Genomic DNA, 22,631 nt, shown 5'->3' with positions numbered 1-22,631 from the left:
GTGAAGGGTGGGTAGGGACAGACGTCTAGTGAAAAGGAAATGCTGTCCTCTCAAGAGTCTTTGGCAATGTGTATCTTTTCTTCTAGAGACCATGGCGAGCCCAGGGAAAGACAATTATCGAATGAAGAGCTATAAGAACAATGCTCTAAACCCTGAAGAAATGAGACGAAGAAGAGAGGAAGAGGGCATTCAGCTCCGGAAGCAGAAGCGTGAGCAACAAGTGAGTTAACGGGAGTATTCTCAAACATACTATTCTGGGAAACAAGTCCCTGTGGTTGGCCTCCACTGTGCACCCTGACTTTCCCTGTAGAAAAGCAACTTACTAGGCAGGCGTGGTGGCTCATGCCTGTAATCCTAGCACTTTGGGAGGCCAAGGCAGGCGGATCACCTGAGGTCAGGAGTTTGAGACCAGCCTGGCCAATATGGTGAAACTTCATTTTCTCTTCTAAAAATACAGAAATTAGCCGGACATGGTGGCATGCACCTGCAATCTCAGCTATTTGGGAGACTGAAGCAGGAGAATTGCTTGAACCTGGGAGGCGGAGGTTGCAGGAACCAAGATTGTGCCATTGCACTCCAGCCTGGGCAACTCCATCTCAAAAAAAAAAAAAAAAAGAAAGAAAAGTAGCTTACTTACTGAGTGAGCTACTCATCCAGATTCTTTGTTGTCAATAAATGTTGGGAGCTTTGAGAAAGAGAAAACTGACCTTATCCCCTTTTCACAAGTTAGACCAACTTAGACATCATTTATGTCTTTACTATAACATTCTAGTTCTAGCTCCTTGTTACCTTTTCTTTTTTTTTTTCTTTTTTTTTTTTGAGATGGAGTCTCGCTCTGTCGCCCAGGCTGGAGTGCAGTGGCACGATCTCCGCTCACTGCAACCTCTGCCTCCTGGGTTCAAGCAATTCTCCTGCCTTAGCCTCCCGAGTAGCTGGGACTACAGGTGCCTGCCAGCACCTCCAGTTAACTTTTTATATTTTTAGTAGAGACTGGGTTTCACCATGTTGGCCAGCCTGGTCTCAAACTCCCGACCTTGTGATCTGCCCAGATCTGCCCACCTCAGCCTCCCATAGTGCTGGGATTACAGGCGTGAGCCACTGTGCCCAACCCAAGACTATATTGTTACCTCATCATCTGCACTCCCACCCCACCCTCCCAACAGGTTCAGTCACCCAATTGTTGTTATTATTATTTTTTTTTTTTTTTTGAGATAAGGTCTCACTCTATCACCCAGGCTGGAGTGTAGTAAGTGACGTGATCTCAGCTCACTACAGGCTCCTGAGCTCAAGTGATCCTTCCTTCTCAGCCTCCTGAGTAGCTGGGACTACAGGCATGTACCACCACGCCTGGCTAATTTTTGTGGATTTTTTTTTTTTTTTTTTTGTACAGTCAGGGTTTTGCCATGTTGCCCAGGCTGGTCTTGAACTCCTGAACTCAAGTGATCCACCTGCCCTGGCCTTCCAAAGTGCTCGGATTACAGGCATGCGCCACCATTCCTGGCCAACTTAACCTGATTTTGCCCACCCTTTTGCTGTACTATCATTCCTTTTTTCTTTTTTTTTTTTTTGTTTTTTTTGTTTTTTTTTTTTTTAATTCTTTTTTTTGAGACGGAGTCTCGCTCTGTCACCCAGGCTGGAGTGCAGTGGCCAGATCTCAGCTCACTGCAAGCTCCGCCTCCCGGGTTCACGCCATTCTCCTGCCTTAGCCTCCCAAGTAGCTGGGACTACAGACGCCCGCCACCTCGCCCGGCTAGTTTTTTGTATTTTTTAGTAGAGACAGGGTTTCACCGTGTTAGCCAGGATGGTCTCGATCTCCTGACCTCGTGATCCGCCCGTCTCGGCCTCCCAAAGTGCTGGGATTACAGGCTTGAGCCACCGCGCCCGGCAGGAAGCATTTTTTTTTTTAAGACAGGATCTTGCCCTGTTGCCCAGGTTGGTGTACAGTGGCGTGATCTTGGCCCACTGCTGCCTCTGCCTCCAAGTCCTTGAATATCTTTTTCATGTCAGTATTCGGTAGTCTCGTCTTCTCTTTGTGGAATACATTCCAGGACCCACAGTGGATGCCTGAAACTGCAGATATTACTGAACCTTACATATACCATGTTTTTTCCCATATTTTTATCTTTTTACTTAAAGCACTTTACAGCTTCTGTCTGGCACATTTGAATTGCCAGCATCACTACTCTTGCACTTTGGGGCCATTATTAAGTAAAATAAGGGTTACTTGAACACGAGCAACTGCCACCTGCTAACCAAGTTGGTTACTAAGTGACTAACTGGCAGCAACATATACAGCGTGGAGTGGATACACTGGACAAAGGATGTTCACATCCTGGGCCAGACAGAACAGGATAGCATGAGATTTCATCACTACTCAGAATGGCATGCAGTTTATAACTTATGAATTATTCATTTCTGGAATTTTCTGTTTAATATTTTCAGACCACAGTTGACTGGATAATTAAAATAATAGAAAGCAAAACTGTGGATAAGGGGAGACTAATGTATAAAACTTGGCCTCATTTCTCAGCTACTGTAGTATATCCTTGTCAGTTAATGCCATAATTTAACATTGGATTGTTCTTTTTTTTTTGGTTCAGAGAGTACTCTTAACCACTGTCTCTTTACTTTCAGCTTTTTAAACGGAGAAATGTGGAGCTGATTAATGAAGAAGCTGCCATGTTCGATAGTCTTCTCATGGACTCTTATGTGAGCTCTACCACTGGGGTAAGGCCCCTGCATGTGCCTCAGGCTGACCTGGAAAGTAACTGCTTCTAAGAACAGAAATTGGGCCATTCACATCATCTACTAGCTTTGTCAGTAACCATGACAAGTTCTTTCCTCTGTGGACCCTTTTGTCAGCTTCAGAAGTCAACAGAGATTCAACTGTGTTAGAAATATCTGAGGAAACATTTAAGGGAAGCCATCAGTTGCCTCAGAATTAGGAATCACTTTTCAAATGTCCCAACTTGAAGCACCTATCGATTAAACAGACCCCTTCTCCTGAGGCTGTCTATTGTGCCATCTTCTTGCCCTCAATTTTTTAGAAAACAGGATGCCAAGCAGAATTATGTGCTCACATCTGACTGTAATGTTGGTTTGCAAAGTTCTAAACTTGTTTTATGTTCTAGGAGAGTGTGATCACAAGAGAGATGGTGGAGATGCTCTTTTCTGATGATTCTGACCTGCAGTTAGCAACCACACAGAAATTCCGGAAACTGCTCTCCAAAGGTACAAAGCCTGGCCCTTCTCAGAGAGGCCCTGTATGATTTAGCCTCTTTTCTCTTCACTAATGTCATCAACTACACGTGCCCTCACTCATTCTGCTCTAGCCCTGCTGACCTTGGTATTCCTTGTACGAGATAGACACTTTCCTACCTTCACACTGGATATTTCCTCTGCCTGATGTCTTCTATTCCCAGATATCTGTGTAGCAACTCCCTTACTCCTATGATTAAATCCTAACTTCAACATTTTTATCTTTCTATCTTGCCCTACATATTCTTCTCTTCTCCTCCCATCATATTTATCTTCTAACATAATAAAATGACTCTTCCCACTAGGATGTAAGCTGAGGGCAGAGAGTTTTGTTTTTTTTCTCTCCTGTGTCCTTTGTACCTAGAACTGTGTGGCACACCATAGGTACTTAATAAAAATTTAATGTATGATAGGAAAAATACCTCTTGTTTCAGTTATCAAATAGTCTTCCCAAGAAGAGAATACTGGTCTTTCTCGAAAGGGAAATGTGTAGACCATGGTTGTTCATCCCTTAGGCACTCTTCTCTCCCACACCTTTTTTGCTTACATTTAGTAAGCCAAAGATGAGCATACTTAAATTAGGATTGGCTTTACTCTTTAACATTCCAACTGTATTATACAGTTCAAAGACGAGCAGATATTGTGTTTTTGTTTTGTTTTGTTTTGTTTTGTTTGAGACGGAGTCTCGCTCTGTCGCCCAGGCTGGAGTGCAGTGGCCGGATCTCAGCTCACTGCAAGCTCCGCCTCCCGGGTTCACGCCCTTCTCCTGCCTCAGCCTCCCGAGTAGCTGGGACTACAGGCGTCCGCCACATCGCCCGGCTAGTTTTTTGTATTTTTTAGTAGAGACGGGGTGTCACCGTGTTAGCCAGGATGGTCTCGATCTCCTGACCTCGTGATCCACCCGTCTCGGCCTCCCAAAGTGCTGGGATTACAGGCTTGAGCCACCGCGCCCGGCCGCAGATATTGTTAAAACCACCTTACCAGAAGGGAGTTTCGGAATGTTTGTAAGGGGGCTGGTCAGAAGTATCTAAGAAGGATTGCAAGCTGACCCCCATGAAGAGATCAGCAAAAGCTTCTCCTGCATTTTTATTTTCCCTTCTCCCTTATCCAGAGCCTAGTCCTCCAATAGATGAAGTTATCAACACTCCAAGAGTGGTCGATCGGTTCGTGGAGTTTCTGAAGAGGAATGAGAATTGTACATTACAGGTGAGGCCTGAAGGGAAGGGGTTTGTTTTGTCTTGTTTTGTTTTTTAATTTTGGGGGGATACAGGGTAGGTGTATATATTTATGGGGTACATGAGATGTTTTGACACAGGCCTGTAATTTGAAATAAGCAAATCATGGAGAATGGGGTATCCATTTCCTCAAGCATTTATCCTTGAAGTTACAAACAATCCAATTATGCACTTTAAGTTATTTTAAATTATGTAGTTATTATTGACTATAGTCACCCTATTGTGTTATCAAATAGTAGGTCTTATTAATTCTTTCTGGGTTTTATTGTACCCATTACTTATCCCCACCCCACCCCCATTCCCCCACTACTGGGAAGGGGTTATTAGGTGAAAGCCCTACTTCCAAGAAATTGTAGTGAGATGTTTCTATTGACATATCTCTCGGGAAGTATACAAGTAATGTTAAGAAACATTCAGGAGAAACCATCAGTTCCCTCACAGCCAAAATATCTTTCTTAAAACAATTTCAAAGGAAAGACACAAGACTATGATAGACTGATCATTCATTTATAAATCAGAGGGTATAGTCCACTACCTGTGTCACCGAGGCAAGTCGTTTAGCCTCTCTGGGTCTCTTGTTTCAGAGATGGGTGATGGGTCAATCCATTGGAACTTGCCAGAACTCAGCTGAAAGGGACTTTGAGAGACACATTTCATTCTAATCCTCATTTCAGAAATGAAGAAAGTGAAGCTCAGGAAATAAAAAAGTGACCTGGCAAAGGATGCATGGGTTCTGTGGTAGTGCAGGACTAAACCTGGGACCCTAGAAGCCCAATGTCTTATTCCCATGTATATCACATCACTGCATCTTCCCACTCTCTAAAGACGGGAGGGGAAAGGCTTGTATTTTGTGTGTGTGTGTGTGTGTGTGTGTGTGTTTTAAATTCGTAGGCAAGAGGCTTGCTTGTGTTTTGTGAGGTTGTTTTTGTTTTTTTAAATTCATGGGCAGGAGGCTTACTGTTCTGGGCCAGCTGATAGGCATGGCTGCTCAGTCTGAAATGACCTTTCAATCATTGCTTAATCTCACTTTCAGTTTGAAGCTGCCTGGGCTCTAACGAATATTGCCTCTGGAACCTCTCAGCAGACCAAAATTGTCATTGAAGCAGGGGCTGTCCCCATTTTTATAGAGCTGCTTAATTCAGACTTTGAGGATGTTCAGGAACAGGTAATGCTTAGATTTGGTATGATTCTTTATAGTACCTGTGGTATAATAAAAAATGTATTTGGTCTTTGTCCTGGTTCTTGGCACAGTGTTAAAACTCTTGGAATTTCCTGAGCGATAGGAGTATCAAGTACAGATGGTCCCTGGGACTTGCAACTGGTATCTCAAGTGGGGGCAGTCTTGTGGAACTAACCTGTGAGGTCTACATTAACTCTAGGTGTTAGTGTCAGAATTGAATTAAATTGTTGGACACACGGTTGGTGTCAGAGAATGGGTGGTTGATGTGGAAAAAACTCTATACATTTGTTGTTGGAAGTGCCATTGGAAAAAAGACACCACAGTACCCATATCTCAGTACCCAGAGATCATGGAGATAAAGGTACAACTTCCATTTCTCCCACTGAATTCTTGCTAGTTGGATAGAATTGGAGAGTGGTAGTGGGCACTCTCCTCCATTACTACATATAGAGTTGGTCCAAGGCAACTACAAGAGTGCAACTTTCGCCAGGCACGGTGGCTCATGCCTGTAATCCCAGCACTTTGAGAGGCCAGGGTGGGCAGATCACGAGGTCAGGAGTTCAAGACCAGCCTGACCAACATGGTGAAACCCCAGCTCTACTAAAAATACAAAAAATTAGCTGGTTGTGGTAGTGCACGCCTATAATCCCAGCTATTCAGGAGGCTGAGGCAGGAGAATCACTTGAACCCGGTAGGTGGAGGTTAGAGTGAGCCATGATCGCACCACTGCACTCCAGCCTGGGTAACGCAGCGAGACTCCATCTCAAAAAAATGCAACTTTCTGATTACTTTCTCCTTTTCTGGGTGATGTTGTTTTGGCTTCTCTGCCTACAGTACAGATGGCAGCCTGTCTCTCCCGGCTGAACCAGGAACTCCCAGGGGATAGGTCCTTGTAGAACAAGTGCTCAATAAGGATTTCAATAGGGAGGTTACCTGAGCTTATATAGTGTATTTGGGGCCTTGACATCATCCTCATCCTGGTGGGTACTCACTTTGCAGTTGTGACTATAAAGTACTCACAGAAGTACCAGGCTTTGTGGGTGACAGTTTCATTATCCCCTTTTCAGGCAGTCTGGGCACTGGGAAACATAGCTGGAGATAGCTCTGTTTGCCGAGATTACGTCTTGAACTGTTCCATCCTTAATCCTTTGTTAACGTGAGTAATTACAATAATCTGTACCTGGGTGTCTATAGGGTGGCCATGTGGCAGGTCATTTGGGGGCAGCATACTTGATTCCTTAAGATGATAGGTAAGTACGAAAACTATAAAAATGCATTCTGATTGCCAAAGTAAAAGATAGGTATCTTTGGAGATTGAGAAGGTTGTGGCCGGGCATGGTGGCTTATGCCTATAATCCCAGCACTTTGGTAGACCAGAGCAGGTGCACCCCTTGAGCCCAGAGTTCAAAACCAGCCTGGGCAATGTGGTGAAACCCCAGCTCTACAAAAAATACAAAAAGTTAGCCAGGTGTGGTGGCACGCACCTGTAGACTCAGCTACTTGGGAGGCTGAGGCAAGGAGGATCACCTGAGCCCAGGGAGATCAAGGCTACAGTGAACTGTGATCATACCATTGTACTTCAGCCTGGGCAACAGAGTGGAAAAAAAAAAAAAAAAGATTGTGCCACCCGTCTGCCAAGAAAGATGTTGTTTCTCACTTCATGGCACTGCATAACCTCATCTTAGTCATACCCTCATATCCTCCTCATTGTTGAGCCAGGGGAGAGAGGCAGGACTAGCCCATCTGGAAAAATCCAACCTTCTCTACAAAATGCATTGATTTGCTATGAGGTCATGCATACATACATTGGACGGCTCTGTTGTAAATTGTAGATCAAAGACCCCATAAAGCGTCATTGTATCCCTCTCCCATCCTTCCCTCCATTGCCCTTAGAGTAAACTATGTCTAAACCAAAACAGATGAATGAACTGTTCTTCAGAGACCACAGTCCCATAGCCTACCACTATCACTTTCTTGGACCCTTCACAGAAAATTATTCCATACTGTGTGGCTAAAACTCTCACAGTATACCTATAGCTTTTATTTCTTAGACTTTTAGCTTTTATTTTCAGGGAATACCATTCCTTGTCCTGGACTTGTGGCCAGGGTTATGGGCACGATATATCCTACCTTAGAAGCTTTATAGGCTTACTCGAGATCTAGCCCTCTGTTTTGTCCCTATTATCTATGGTATTAACTAGCTACAGCTGGTCCTGAAATGAATACTCTGTATAGAGGTTGGCCTTCTGACTAATACCAGCTCTATTAACTTAGGTCTATGAGTAGGAAGAAACAGGCTGCTAGAATCTGAGAAGTCTGATTGGATTTGTCTCTGGGTTCATTGGCAACAGCCCTATGCCAAGGCCTTAGTGCTCAGGATCTGGCTTTGCTGTTTCCTTCAGACTCCTTACCAAGTCCACACGACTGACAATGACACGGAATGCGGTCTGGGCCCTGTCAAATCTCTGCCGAGGGAAGAACCCACCCCCAGAGTTTGCAAAGGTGAGAGAGCTACTTACTAGACCCCGAGTGACATCAGGTTCCTTCATATGGAGTTTTTAAGTCTTTGGGATACTCCCTGGAGTCTCAAATCATGGGAAACTGAAAGAAGCAATTGTTAGTGAAGTAGATGATCTTGTGTGCCTGGATAGTAAAGTGAAAAGGTAGATCTAAATGTTTAACGTAGTAGCGATCCCTAGGGTCTGGAATTACTTTGTGTGTGTTGAGAGCGGGGGTGGTTGCAGTGTTAGGGTTCATGATAGAGCTGATATAGTCTTGTCCCCCTATGACTCTTTCTCACTCCGCTTCCCACAGGTCTCTCCTTGTTTGCCTGTACTGTCTCGCCTACTCTTCAGCAGCGACTCAGACTTGCTGGCAGATGCTTGCTGGGCCCTTTCTTATCTGTCTGATGGACCCAATGAGAAGATCCAGGCAGTCATAGACTCCGGAGTCTGCCGGAGATTGGTAGAGCTGCTGATGTGAGTGGTCTTACAAGGGGTACAGGTTCTGGCTAGGCACGGTGGCTCACGCTTATAATCCCAGCACTTTGGGAGGCCAAGGCGGGCGGATCACGAGGTCAGGAGTTCGAGACCAGCCTGACCAACATGGTGAAACCCTGTGTCTACTAAAAATACAAAAATTAGCTGGGTGTGCTGGCAGGCACCTGTAATCCCAGCTACTCGGGAGGCTGAGGCAGGAGAATCGTTTGAACCTGGGAGGCGGAGGTTGCAGTGAGCTGAGATCACTCCATTGCATTCCAGCCTGGGCGACAGGGCAAGACTCCGTCTCAAAAAAAAATAAAAGAAAAAAGAGGATAGGTCTCTTAAGCTTCTGTGGGCTCAGACTAAAGAGATAAGAGTCAGCAGGGCCGAAAATGGTGTGCTGGCCTTCTGCTGATCAGATCTCCCTCCTCTGTAGGCACAATGATTACAAAGTGGCTTCTCCTGCCCTGAGAGCCGTGGGTAACATCGTCACTGGGGATGACATCCAGACCCAGGTAAGAAAGAGGAGGGTGTAGGATCTTAGACCAGCTATGGAAGAGTTTGTGGAGAGCTGCCTGTGGACAAAAGCCTTTCCTGCAAAGGGCTGTGGTCCTGATGGGAGGCACTATGGTCTAAGAAAGAAAGTGTAGGCTTGAGTGAAAAGTTCCAGCTCTGTCACTCTCTAAGCAGTCACGGGAAACTTGGTTCCTTCTTTTCTTCCATAAATTGGGAACAAATCATCATCTAATGGGTAAAGGAAAACTAAATGGAATAATTGGGCTTACCACCTGGGACATTGTGAGATAGTTAAGTTTGAGTCATGGTCCCTTTGAGATACTGAAAGCTATGGAACTCCACCCCTACTTACTAGATCTTTAGGGTCTCATGGATATCATGGACCTTGGATTAATCTTTTGTAAATAGCCCCTCTGGTGAGGGCATAGTAAACAAGGTTCGCCTGCTCAAAGGCTAGAGATTTGGGTATTCTTTGGGTTTTGAGTAGCTGGCATAATTCTGTGGGGTTCTGGACAGGTTTTTTACAGGTGAGTAGTCTCACTCAAACACTCAAACCCACACACTCATTTTCTGGGTTACTTTGTATATGTATATGCATGTACTTTAAAATAAAACATAAATTTTACCATTTTAACCTTTTCATTGGCATAAAGTACATTCACATTTTTTCTCTGTCATCACCACTAGCCAGCTACAGAATTTTTTTATCATCTCAAACTGAAACTCTGTACACATTAAACAATAACTCCCCATTCTCCCTTCCCCTCAGTGCCTAGTAAACACCATTCTATTTTCTGCCTCTGTGAGTTTGAGTGCTCTAAGTACCTCATGTAAGTGGAATCATACAGTGTTTATTCTTTCTCGTCTGGTTTATTTCACTTAGCCTAGTACCTTTAAGATTCATCCATGTCATAGCATGTATCAGAACTCCTTTGTAAGGCTGAATGATATTCCACTGTGTGTATATACCATATTTTATTTATCCATTCATCCATCTGTAGACATTTGGGTTGTTTCCACCTTTTGGCTATTGTGAATAATGCTGCTATGAACATTGGTGTACAAATATTTGTTCAAGTCCCTGTTTTCAGTCCTTTTGGGTATATACCCATAATGGAATTGCTGGATCATGTTCTGATTTTATGCTTAATTTTTTTGAGGGACCACCGTACTGTTTTGCACAGCTGCTATGCCATCTTACATTCTCACCAACAATGCATCATGTTCCAACTTCCCCACAGCCTTGTCAACGGTTATTTTCCGTTTTTCTTTCTTTTTTTTTTTTTTTTTTTTTTTTTAACAATACCCACCCTAAAGGGTGTGAAGTGATATTTCATTGTGGTTTTTATTTGCATTTTTCTAATGATTAGTAATGTTGAGCATCTTTTCATATGCTTATTGGCCATCTGTGTTTTTTTGTTTTTTGTTTTTTGTTGTTTCTTTTTTTTTGGACACATGTCTATTCAAGTCCTTTGCTCATGTTTTAATTGGGTTGTTGAGTTTTCTGGTTGTTCAATTTTGGGAGTTCTTCATATGTTCTGGATATTAATCTCTTATCAGATACATGTTTCGCAAATATTTTCTCTTGTTCTGTGGTTTTATCTTGTAACTCTGGTGTCTTTAAAAAAAAACTTTTTAATTTATTTAATTTTTAAAAATTGAGACAGAGTCTCTCTTTGTCACCCAGGCTAGAGTGCAATGTTGCCATCTCGGCTCACTACAACCTCTGCCTCCTGAGCTCAAAGCAATCCTTCCACCTCAGCCTCCCAAGTAGCTGGTACTACAGGCATGCACCATCACGCCTAGCTAATTTTTTGAATTGGTTTTTTTGGAGAGACAGGGTTTTACCATGTTGCCCAGGCTGGTCTTGAACTACTGGACTTAAGCAATCCTCCCACCTTGGCTTCTCAAAGTGGTGGGATTACAGGCATGAAGCCACCTCGCCCAGACCCACTTTCTTTTCTTTTTAAAATTTTTTTTTAGAGGGTATCACTGTGTTGCCCCGGCTGGCCTTGAACTCTTGTGCTGAGGTGATCCTACTGCCTCAGCCTCCTGAGTAGCTGGGACTGCAAGAGCATACCACTGTGCCCAGCTTACTCCAATGTCTTGATGCACAAAAGTTTTTCATTTTGATTAAGTCCAGTTTACCTGGGCCAGGTGCGGTGGCTCACGCCTGTAATTCCAGCACTTTGGGAGGCTGAGGCGGGAGGATCACTTGAGCCCAGAAGTTTGAGACCAGCCCTACAACATGGGAAGACCCTGTCTCTACAAAAAAAAATTTATTTTATTTTTTTAATTAGCAGGGTGCAGTGGCACCCTGCTACTCAGGAGTCCCCAACTACTCAAGAGGCTGAAGTAGGAGGATTGCTTGAGACTGGGAGGTCAAGGCTGCAGTAAGCTGTGATCATGCCACTGCACTCCAGCCTAGGCAACAGAGCGAGACCCTGTTTCAAGAAAAAAAATTAGGCCAGGCACTGTGACTCACGCCTGTAATCCCAACACTTTGGGAGGCTGAGGCAGGCAGATCACCTAAAGTCAGGAGCTCGAGACCAGCCTGGCCAACTTGATGAAACCCCATCTCTACTAAAAATACAAAAATTAGTCGGGCATGGTGGTGGGTGTCTGTAATCCCAGCATCTCGGGAGGCTAAGGCTGGAGAATCGCTTGAACCTGGGAGGCGGAGGTTGCAGTGAGCCGAGATTGTGCCACTGCACTCCAGCCTGGGCGTCAGAGCAAGACTGTGTCTCAAAAAAAAAAAAAAAAGGAAAGAAAAACATTTAAAAAAATTAAAAACAGTTTATCTAATTTTTCTTTTGTTTCCTATGCTTTTGGTGTTCTAGGTCATTCTTAACTGTTCAGCCCTACCTTGCCTTCTCCACTTGTTGAGCAGTCCCAAGGAGTCAATCCGAAAGGAAGCTTGCTGGACTATTTCAAATATTACTGCTGGCAACAGGGCTCAAATACAGGTAAAACAGGCAGAGAAGTCAAGGGGCATGGGAAGTCATAGGAACATGGGAGGTTGCTGGAATATTTGCTTTCAGAAGAAAGAATTTGTTTCCCTTTAAAAATTGGAGTCAATTGGCCAGGCACGTTGGCTCATGCCTGTAGTCCCAGCACTTTGGGAGGCTGAGGCGGACGGATCGTGAGGTCAGGAGTTTGAGACCAGCCTGGCCAACATGGTGAAATCACATCTCTACTAAAAATACAAAAATTAGATGGGTGTGGTGGCGGGCACCTGTAATCTCAGCTATTCGGGAGGCTGAGGCAGAAGAATCGCTTGAACCCGGGAGGCAAAAATTGCAGTGAGCTGAGATCTCGCCACTGTACTCTAGCCTGGGCAACAGAGCGAGACTCTATCTCCAAAAAAAAAAAAAAAAAGAGGGGCCAGGTACAGTGGCTCATGCTTGTAATCCCAGCACTTTGGGAGGCCGAGGTGGGCGGATCATGAGGTCAGGAGATCGAGACCATCCTGGCTAACATGGTGAAACCCTGTCTCTGAAAATACAAAAAAAAAAAAAAAAAAATTAGCCAGGCGTGGTGGCGGGTGCCTGTAGTCCCAGCTAGTCGGGAGGCTGAGGCAGGACAATGGCATGAACCTGGGAGGCGGAGCTTGCAGTGAGCCGAGATCGCGCCACTGGACTCCAGCCTGGGCGACAGAGCGAGACTCTGTCTCAGAAAAAAAAAAAAAAAGAAAGAAATTGGAATCAACGTGTACTATTGGTCAAAGAAGCTGTGTAACCAAAACTGGGTTCTTCTGTAGTAGCCTGTCACCTATATAGGAAGAACAAAAGAAAACTCCCAGAATGGGGAAGATGACTAAGTCTTAGCTGATTTGGGGACTAGATTTATTTATCATCCTGAAATGACTTTTTCTTTCCATCTGCCTCCCCTCAATCCTCTCTCAGGCTGTTATAGATGCAAATATCTTCCCTGTGTTGATCGAAATCCTTCAGAAAGCAGAGTTTCGTACAAGGAAAGAGGCAGCCTGGGCCATCACCAATGCCACATCAGGAGGAACCCCTGAGCAGATCAGGTATTACATTCCTTTCCAATTGTCTTGAATGATATGGATGCTCTCCCTGTTTGCTCCTGGTTTATAGGTGACCTATAAACTGCTCTTGCTCAGACAGGTCTGCCCCCTAGTCTCGATGTAATAGAATTTTACTGGTAAACTGCTACAGTGTCACTAGAATCTGGAATAGATTCCATGTAAGCCATGTGGGAATCTATTGGAGATTCTAGTGACACTGTAGCAATTTACCAGTTTTCCCTTCTGGAGAAGAGAAACATGACATGGGTATCCATCTTTTCTCTACCTTTTCCTATCCAACAGAGAACTGAAATCTATGTAGTTCTCAATTATTTCTACAAATGAAGGGGAACCGTGCTGTGGCTCACTCAAAACAGTTTCTTCAGCCTGGCCAACATAAGAAGACTCTATCTCTACAGAAGATACAAAAATTAGCTGGGCATGGTGGCATGTGCCTGTAGTCCCAGCTGAGATGGGAGGATGGTTTGAGCCTGGAAGGTCAAGGCTGCAGTGAACTGTGATTGTACCACTGCACTCCAGCCTGAGTGACAGAGCCAGAGTGTGTCCAAAAAAAAAAAAACCAACAAGCAAGCTGGTGTGATGTCTCATGTCTGTTATCCCAGCACCTTGGGAAGCTGAAGCAGGAGGATCCTTTAAACCCAGGAGTTCAAGACTAGCCTGGGCAACATAGGGACACCTCATGTATACAAAAATGTAAAAATTAGCAGGTTGTAGTGGTGTGTGCCTATGGCCGCAGCTACACAGTAGGCTGAAGCAGGAGGATCACCTGAGCCCAGGAGGTCACAGCTGTAATAAGCTGTGATGATGCCACTATACTCCAGCGTTTGCCACAGAGCAAGGTCCTCTCTCAAACAAAAAAGCAACTTCTTTGGGAAATTAATTTGGGGTATGAGACTTGAAAGAAGCTAATAGAAAGCTATTTTGTGTATGTGTACTCTTTTTGAGACCACAACCTCTGCCTCCCGGGTTCAAGCGATTCTTCTGCTTTAGCCTCCTGAGTAGCTGGGATTACAGGCGTGTGCCACCACACCCAGCCAATTATTTGTATTTTTAGTAGAAACGGGGTTTCACCATGTTAGCAGACTGGTTTTGAACTCCTGACCTCAGGTGATGCTCCCACTTCGGCTTCCCAAAGTGCTGAGATTACAAGCATGAAGCACCAGGCCTGTGTACTCTTTTATTTTAGTTTCCATTATCTGAACATTAGTGGGAAGTGGTGGGAATAGATAGGTGTCTTGCCCTTCACCTGTTGCCTGTTAAGGGGAGCATAGTCAGTATATGTAAAGCCTTAGGAGAGAAGAGATAGCTGTTGAGTTAAGCTTTGAAGGATAAATATGGGATTATAAAAGGCCTCTTAGGGAAAAGCATAAATAAAGGTACAAGAATCAGAAACCTGGAGACCTTTACAAGTGTGACTAGAATGTATTGTCCTTGGAAGGGAATAATGGGAGGCAGAGCTAGAAAAGAACTGGGAGCCAGATTGCAGGGCATCCAGGCTGGACTTGGCTTGTGGTATTATGGTATTGTTGTGCCACAGAATTTGGAATTCAGGGAAATAGGGAGCCTGTGAAAAATTTTAAGCAGGGAAGTGATATGTTCAGAGGGGTAATGTTGCAGCTAAGGAGACATTAGAGGCAAGGAGGAGGAATGTTTGGTAGCATCCACATGTGAAATGAACTAGACCAATATCAACAGGAAGGTAGAGAGATAGAGAAAGGATAAGCAGTTATCACGGCTCAGTAAGAGCAGTGGCTCACACCTATAATCCCAGCACTTTGGGAGGCTAAGGTGGGAGGATCACTTGAGACCAGCAATTTGAGACCAGCCTGGGCAACATAATGAGACTTTGTCTCTACAAAAAATAAAAAATAAAATTAGCTGAGAATGATGGCACACACCTGTAGTCACAGCTGTTTGGGAGGCTGAGGCAGGAGGATCACTTGAGCCCACGAGTTTGATGCTGTAGTGCGCTGGGATCGCACCACTGCACCCCAGCCTGGGTGACAGAGCAAGACCGTCTCAAAAAAAAAAAAAGACTTAGTTGGGGAAGACTCTCATTCTCTGGTGTGGAATGAGGTGTTGCACAATTCTTAAAAATAAAAAAATAGTAAGAGTGAGTTGGTGAGAGTGCAGAGTACCTGCCCAGCACTTCATTTGTCCTGTACTAGTTTAGAACTTGCCTGGTCTCTGGCCCCTAGGTACCTGGTCTCACTGGGCTGCATCAAACCCCTATGTGACTTGCTGACTGTAATGGATTCGAAGATTGTGCAAGTGGCCCTCAATGGACTGGAGAACATCCTGCGACTTGGAGAGCAAGAGGGCAAGCGCAGTGGCTCAGGGGTCAATCCCTATTGTGGCCTCATAGAGGAAGCCTATGGTATGTGCCCTCTCCTCAATCTAGGTCAGAACCTGAGACTAGGCCTCCAACGTGGTATACATATGTTGGTGGTGGCAGAGTGTGGGTTGGGGAGCATCCATAGCTTCCATGAGACTGACGTCTGTGTCTCCAGAACAGTTAAGAGCTCCTGCCCTAGCCAAGTTTAACCATCACAGGGTTTCAGATGTTACCATGAGTATAACGGGGATGAACTGAGTAGCTGGGGTACAGTTAGGATTTGGACTTGGCTCATCTTTTGAGTTCAGAGTTGTCTCCCACCAGTTTCTTCTCCTTCTAAGGAGCGATAGATAAGTTCTCTTTCTGATAGGTTGCACCTATAAGAGTGCTGGATTGACTCATCACTCATCCCTGAGAGGCTGATGATTTGCCCAGGTCATGTACCTAGTTTAAAGCAGAATCAGGACTAGAATCTCTGTAAATGACATTTTGGTCTCTTTCCTTTGGGATTCTGTAGTTTTGAGAAGAAATCTTAACTCTCCTCTTTCAGGTCCAAGAGTGATCTGATCATATGAACTTGTGTTTGTAAGCACTAACATACCTCATGGAAGGAAAAATAGGTAAATGTTTCACCTGCCCATAGAAAAGCACTCACACTTCCCTCTCCTTCCTTCCTTACTATTGTAGGCTTGGATAAAATTGAGTTTCTCCAGAGCCATGAGAACCAAGAAATCTACCAGAAGGCCTTCGACCTCATTGAGCACTACTTTGGTGTAGAAGACGATGATAGCAGCCTGGCTCCCCAAGTGGATGAAACGCAACAGCAGTTCATCTTCCAGCAGCCTGAGGCCCCCATGGAGGGCTTCCAGCTATAATATCTGCCTCCGGGGAGGGGAGGGGATGGGAAGCACCACCAGCCAGCGGAAGAGCAGCCCCTGGTGGGCGGGAAACCAGTGTCCCCACCATCAGCCACCACACACCTCTGCTGCCCTGGAGACTGTGCTCTTGACCTGCTCCACCCCCTTCCCTGGAGGGAGCACCCTCTGGACAGACAGAACCATCTGAGGCTCACCTTTGGGTTTTGTGACAAGAAGGGGACGTGTTGGGTTTTTCTTCCTTACACTATATTTTGGCTGCACACATGTCTTTAACCCAGGAGCCCAGGGGTAGACAAAGGAGGACTAAGGTAATCAATTTGCACCTTTTTTTATTTTTATCTTTTTTCTTTTTTTCTTCAGTGGTGACTTCCTTCCCTTTATCTTTTTTCATTCTTCCCAGTCCTCTGCCCTGATCTGTGTAACTCTTATCTTGGGTACTTGAGCAGACGGTATATTCCAGAGGTGGGAGGTGGGAGGGGAAGGGAGAAACCCAAAACAAAGTGTTCTTGCTCTGACAGAATATTAATCTTGTACGCTTGGATTGAGTTATTTAATTTTTTCTTTTGCACATTTTTCTTGTATTAAGATTGCTCTTCCCAAGAGCCACGAGTTCCTGGTTTTAATAAACCCAGCTGCCTGCATTGCCTGGGACTAGACTAGGCTGATGGGGAGGCTACCATGAAACAAAGGTCCCTCCTTCCCTCTGACTCTTTGCCCAGACCTCTTTAGTTTGGGAGATCCTCCTCACTCTCCTGGAGTGTCTCAAGTACACCAGTGGGAGTGCAGGGGAGGAGCACAGGCCTTCACATGGGGCTTCCCACGTATAGCTACTGATCCCATATTTCCTACTCACCTTCCAAATGGTGCGACCCAACTTCATTTGTTTACTTGAAAATTCCCACTCGGGGTTTAGAGAACCTCTGAGGTGGCTGTATTTTCTCCTAAGCTTGAGATAGGGGGCTGTGGTCCTTCCTCTCTCCTGAGGAGAAAGTCCCTGCTCTGGTGACCTGTAAGCTGCAGAGGAGGTTGGAGTGAGAGTGTCATGTATTGGGATAGTCAGGGATCCCTGCCTTTGGCCTTTTCTTCTTCTTCCTCTTCCATAGTTGGATCATGTATATTTTACTTCTAAAGGAGAGAATGTCAAAAAGTTCTGTATTTTTTTATATTCTATATATTAGGTAGGTCAATCTTAATTGGTCTCAAGAGGAAGAACTGTCTGTCATTTCTGTAAGTAGGATACTGTGAGGAAGACCAAAAAGAGATGTGGATGCTTCCTCGCTCAGGAGGCCTGAGCTTGGTCCTTTTCCTCTCTGCTTGGATTCTGGACCACCACCTGGGACCAACCTTCAACTCTGGAACCTTCATAAAGCAGGTCAGCGTGGCCTGATTGTCCCAGGACCTGAAGGGAGCAAGGATGGCCTCAGGGCCTAGTGAAGTCTGCTACTCTGTCCTTACTGCTGAACATCCTGCTTGTACCAGGAAACTCAGAAGCAGTTTGCCTTGCCAAATTCAATCTCAGTGGCCATTGTCCACATAACCAATCACCCATGGCTGCCTCTCCTATTATCTATTATCACTGAAACTTAGTAGCCTGCTTTTTTTTTTTTTTCTTAAGAGCTATTGCTTATCTTCCCTGTTTGGGATCCTTGTTCCTGGTTTAGGTTTTCCCTTCCTTGTGACGATTATAATCCAGATGCCTTTTCTTTCTGTTTGAATTACAGTAGTGCATTGCCTCAGTGGCTTGCCTGTGCCTCTGGCTGGATTACATGTGATAGTAAAGCCCACCTGTTTGAATGGGAGTAGAGGAAGTTGGTGTAGACCAGCTGTGGAGCTGAAGGCACAGTCCGCCCCACCCCAACCTCCCCACTATGGTTAGTCAAGAGGCATCCAGCTCCAAGCTCTGCTTTTCCTTCCTCTGAAACAATGCCATTCTTGCTTCTATTGCTACACATCTCCTGGCTCAGGTGAAATCCACGCCCTTCTGCTTATAGACCTAAAGTTCAGGTACTTATTGCTGGCCATTGGTCTTGAATTTTCCCTCTCCTAGTGCTGCGGTCCCACTTCAAAGCCATTTTCTGAGGAGGATGGTTTAGGGCTGGCAGTTGTCCCTGAAAAATCACACCCATGTTGTACCACCTTGGTGAGTCAGATGCCACTCATCAGCTTGGGAATGATGGCTGCCAACTCCCAATCTCCCAGGAAGGCAGGGGGCAGAATCGTTTTTTCACTTGGCCTGCTACCTCCATTACAAAACCATTCTCTTACAGTTGAAAAAAAAAAAAAGCCCTCCCCCACCCAACCTCCTCCCATTGTTCTCATCCAAAGGGCAATTTAGTAGGATCTACTTTGTACATCTCAAGTAACAGTTAAGTCCCTGATATTGGGACCAGATTCTTAGTGTAAGACATACACATCCTGCTTGCCCAGCTGTTCCTCCAAAATCTGCTTTGGCTTCAGCTCCAGGTCCTGTACCAGATGGAAAATTTTTTTGGTTATCTGGTTGCTGCTTAAAGCCAGTTTTCCCTAAGAGCTCCAAAGGCTAAAGTCTACTGGGGGCAGAGTGTGAGGCTAGATTTCTCATCAGAGAAAAGTGGCCTCTAGGAGTTTTCATTTATGTCTTCTCCAGACCAGGTTTTGCTGTTATCTTCCTTTAATCAACGCTTTCAACCAACAGGTGAAGTTCTTCCAGCCCACAGAGTCAGTAATACCATCTTTTCTATCTCCCCCTTTCTTTTGGCCATGTAATGAAGCAAAATATTATTTATTTAGCCCAGGCTTGAGAGCCACTGTTTGTGGGCAGTCTCCATCTAGATTCCAGACCCTGGCCTAAGCGAGCTAAGGCTCTCTGGTTATTGCCAGGATGGAGCCCCCCTACCCCAGTCTGCTGTAGGGAATACCCTAATTAGTTGAGGCATGCTTTTGGAATCCTGGCATGTTGGCATATGGCTGGTCTATCCTTTTTAAGATCTCTGGTTAGGGGTATCTAGATATGGATTAGGAGGGACAAGGAGCCCTTTTCTTGACTAATATGTTCAAATACTTTTTTGAACAGTGCCAGCCGCTCCAGGCATCCCACTCCCAAATCATCATCTTTAGTACTAACAGGGTCTCTGGTCTTAGAAGCCTGCCTTCAGATGCCAGCTGACCCCAGTGACTGCCTGGCCTTGGTGTTGGCTGCAACCTTCTGATAGAACCACATGGATTCCACCCACTGCTGGCCAGTCTTGTTACATGGGTCAGGGAACACAAATGGCACCCCCAGGGAGCAGGTGTTGACCTCAGTTTTCAGACACCCTTGGTGTTTCTCCTTACCTAGAGCCCATTAATCTACCCCATCAACTCTCTGCCATGAAAGCCATCTTCCAGGAGCCATGTTTTTTGGAGCCGAGCTGCACAGATTATAGCTGCTATTGTACTTAAATAAGGGAGAGGAAAAGAAGGTTCTCAGGCACAGACTTTCTATTTTTCTCAAGCCAAACCAGTTTAAAATGAAAACTGTCTAGCAGAATGAACTGTATTTCCATTTTTTCATGTCTACCCGCCTTCCCCCCATACCCTAAAGTTGTACTTGTTTCAAGCAAACTAGAAGGAAAGGATAGGAAAGCCTGACACTACTAACCTCACCTCCCATACACCTCTTTGAAGGCCCCAGCTCTTTTGTTCAGGCCTCTCTTCTCCCCTAGACTCACTCAGCTTGGTATCCATCATCTTGAGCATTCTTCAGGGGATTCATCTAGGGTTCAGATTCCAGACTCTCAGCTGAAGACAGGGAGCCAATTTCCCCAGGTCCTTGCAGGTAATCCAGGGACCCAGTAGGGAGAACAGGCTGGCTGGGGCATTAGGAATGTATGTACCTCTCTGCCTCCCTGGCAGCCTGGGGAGCGGTGGAGAGCTCGGTGCACTAAACCATGGTAAACATCTCCCTGATAGAACTACCCTTTAGTGAGTGTGACACTGAGATATTGCTTAGAATAAATTTCTTCCATAGCCATTTAAGATTGCATGTTCTAGACCAACCTTGTCCAGTATGTTTTCTGTTTGAGCTTTTTCATTCTTTTGGTAAGCCAACAAGTTGAGAATTTGGCCCTACTGGGGTCCATGTAGTGGGCACTAGCTGCTCTTTGGCCAAGGCCTTCATAAATGATTCAGTCTCTCATTATCTGTCCTCTAGCCTCATACCCTGATTTAGACTATGGCAAAGGAAGAATTTGAGGTCAAGACCAACCAAATCTGTGAATTCAAGCTGTTATTTTTTTCTCTGCAAGGGCACTTTGCTTCAGGTCTGGGCTACGTGCAGAACCTAAGCTGGCTGTGAGAGTTAGAAGAGGCACCATTACATGTTAGGCCCAGAACACCATGGGAAAAGGTTTATGTAGCATATCTTCAGTGGCCTGCCTAGCTGCTCCTGGGCCAGCCTGACTTCTGATGTCCACATAAGCTCATACCTAAACCCTGCTGCTGAACCCCAGCCCTGTTCTCTTGTAACTATTATATATGCCATGTCCTGGGGGGCATTGAAGGAAGTAAGCTCTCAGAGACCCTACCTCTGACTCAGAGCATGTCCTTAAGGAGTCCACATCTGGCCGGGCGTGATGGCACACGCCTGTAATCCCAGCACTTTGGGAGGCTGAGGTGGGCGGATCACAAGGTCAGGAGTTTGAGACCAGCCTGGCAACATAGTGAAACCTCGTCTCTACTAAAAATACAAAAAATTAGCTGGGCGTGGTGGCAGACGCCTGTAATCCCAGCTACTTGGGAGGCTGAGGCAGGAGAATCACTTGAACCCAGAAGGGGGAGGTTGCAGTGAGCCAAGATTATGCAACTGCACTTCAGCTCGGGTGACAGTGCGAGACTCCGTCTCAAAAAAAAAAAAAAAATCCACATCTTCAGCTGGGCACGGTGGCTCATGCCTGTAATCCTAGCACTTTGGGAGGCCAAGGCAGGAGGATCACTTGAGGTCAGGAGTTCAAAACCAGCCTGGCCAACATAGTGAAACCCCGTCCCCACTTAAAAAAAAAAAAAAAAAAAAGCCGGGTGTGATGGTGGGCACCTGTGATCCCAGCTACGCGGGAGGCTGAGGCAGGAGAATCTTGAACCCAGGAGGCAGAGGTTGCAGTGAGCCAAGATTGCGTCAGCCTGGGTGACAGGGTGAGACTCTGTCTCAAAAAAAAAAAAAAGTCCACATCTTCATGAACCCTCAGACTCTGAAGCTGGGTGTCGGCTTTTTTAGCCAGCTTTTGTGGGAATTGCCTTTGACCTATTAAAGAAGGGAAGTGGGTAATGGAGTCCCAGCCACTCAAGAGACTGGATATCCCCCAAGAATGGCTTGAGTTACCAGCTATGGACCCTTGGAAGATGAATCTAATCCTTCTCACTGGTTTTTCTTTGCAAATTCGTTTGCTTTTATTTTTCTAATAACTATAAACTCTATTTTCCATGTTCTCAGGGCCCCTGGGTAGACAGACACAGCTTGATTTCAGAGCATACGTAGGCCAAGAAACCATGGCATTGAGTGTGCTGAGTCCAGACAAATGTTATTTATATACACATCCAAATTTGAAGAGAAAATGTATTTCTTTAGGTTTCAAACACTGTAATAGATATAAAGCAAAAATAAAAACCTGTTGCAAAGTTCTAAATTGTCTTCTTTGGTTTGGAGTGACCCTAGACTGGATTTGGGGGAAGAGAATAAGGAGGTGTTTAAACTTGTAGCTTAACAGTGGAAATAAGAGTTGTACCAACCTGTACCTGCTGTAAAGTTTTTTTCATCGGCTTTATTGAAATATAATTGACACAATAAATTGTACATATTTAAAGTATGTACACTTTGATAAATTGAAACACATATGCACCCATAAAACAACCACAAGATAGTGAATATATCTATGATCTTCATAAGCCATAAGCTTCCTGCTTGAGAATCCCTCCTTTCTGCCCCACCTCCAGCAACCACTGATCTGTGGCTGTCACTGTAGTTCAGTTTGCATTTTCTAGAGTTTCTCTAAATGATTTTGACTTACTGTCATCAGCACTACTCTACAGCCCTTTGAACCCTTTTTTTTTTTGAAACGGAGGTTTTTATTCTTGGCATCCAGGCTGGAGTGCAATGGCGTGACCTCGGTTCACTGCAACCTCTGCCTCCCGGGTTCAAGTGATTCTCCTGCCTCAGCCTCCCAAGTAGCTGGGATTACAGGCGC

General features: G+C 45.1%; 2 protein-coding genes across 2 annotated transcripts in view; both read left to right on the top strand.

Moving 5' to 3' along the window:
• Positions 1 to 22,631, top strand: part of CCDC28B (coiled-coil domain containing 28B) — a 51,820-nt gene that overhangs the window by 71 nt on the left and 29,118 nt on the right. The gene's annotated exons all lie outside the window — the stretch shown is intronic.
• KPNA6 (karyopherin subunit alpha 6) lies at positions 86 to 18,043 on the top strand (the record flags this gene model as incomplete). Its single annotated transcript, NM_001266992.1, is given in 13 exon segments — positions 86 to 220; positions 2,635 to 2,727; positions 3,132 to 3,231; positions 4,370 to 4,464; positions 5,527 to 5,658; positions 6,741 to 6,829; positions 8,076 to 8,175; positions 8,488 to 8,651; positions 9,091 to 9,169; positions 12,011 to 12,136; positions 13,076 to 13,203; positions 15,420 to 15,598; positions 16,244 to 18,043. Coding segments are annotated over 13 exon segments (1,608 nt in total), but the record flags the coding sequence as incomplete, so codon positions are not given.

This window comes from Macaca mulatta, chromosome 1, assembly GCF_049350105.2.
Source record: "Macaca mulatta isolate MMU2019108-1 chromosome 1, T2T-MMU8v2.0, whole genome shotgun sequence".
NCBI classification, from domain to species: domain Eukaryota; kingdom Metazoa; phylum Chordata; class Mammalia; order Primates; family Cercopithecidae; genus Macaca; species Macaca mulatta.
This window is presented reverse-complemented; position numbering and strand designations above follow the sequence as displayed.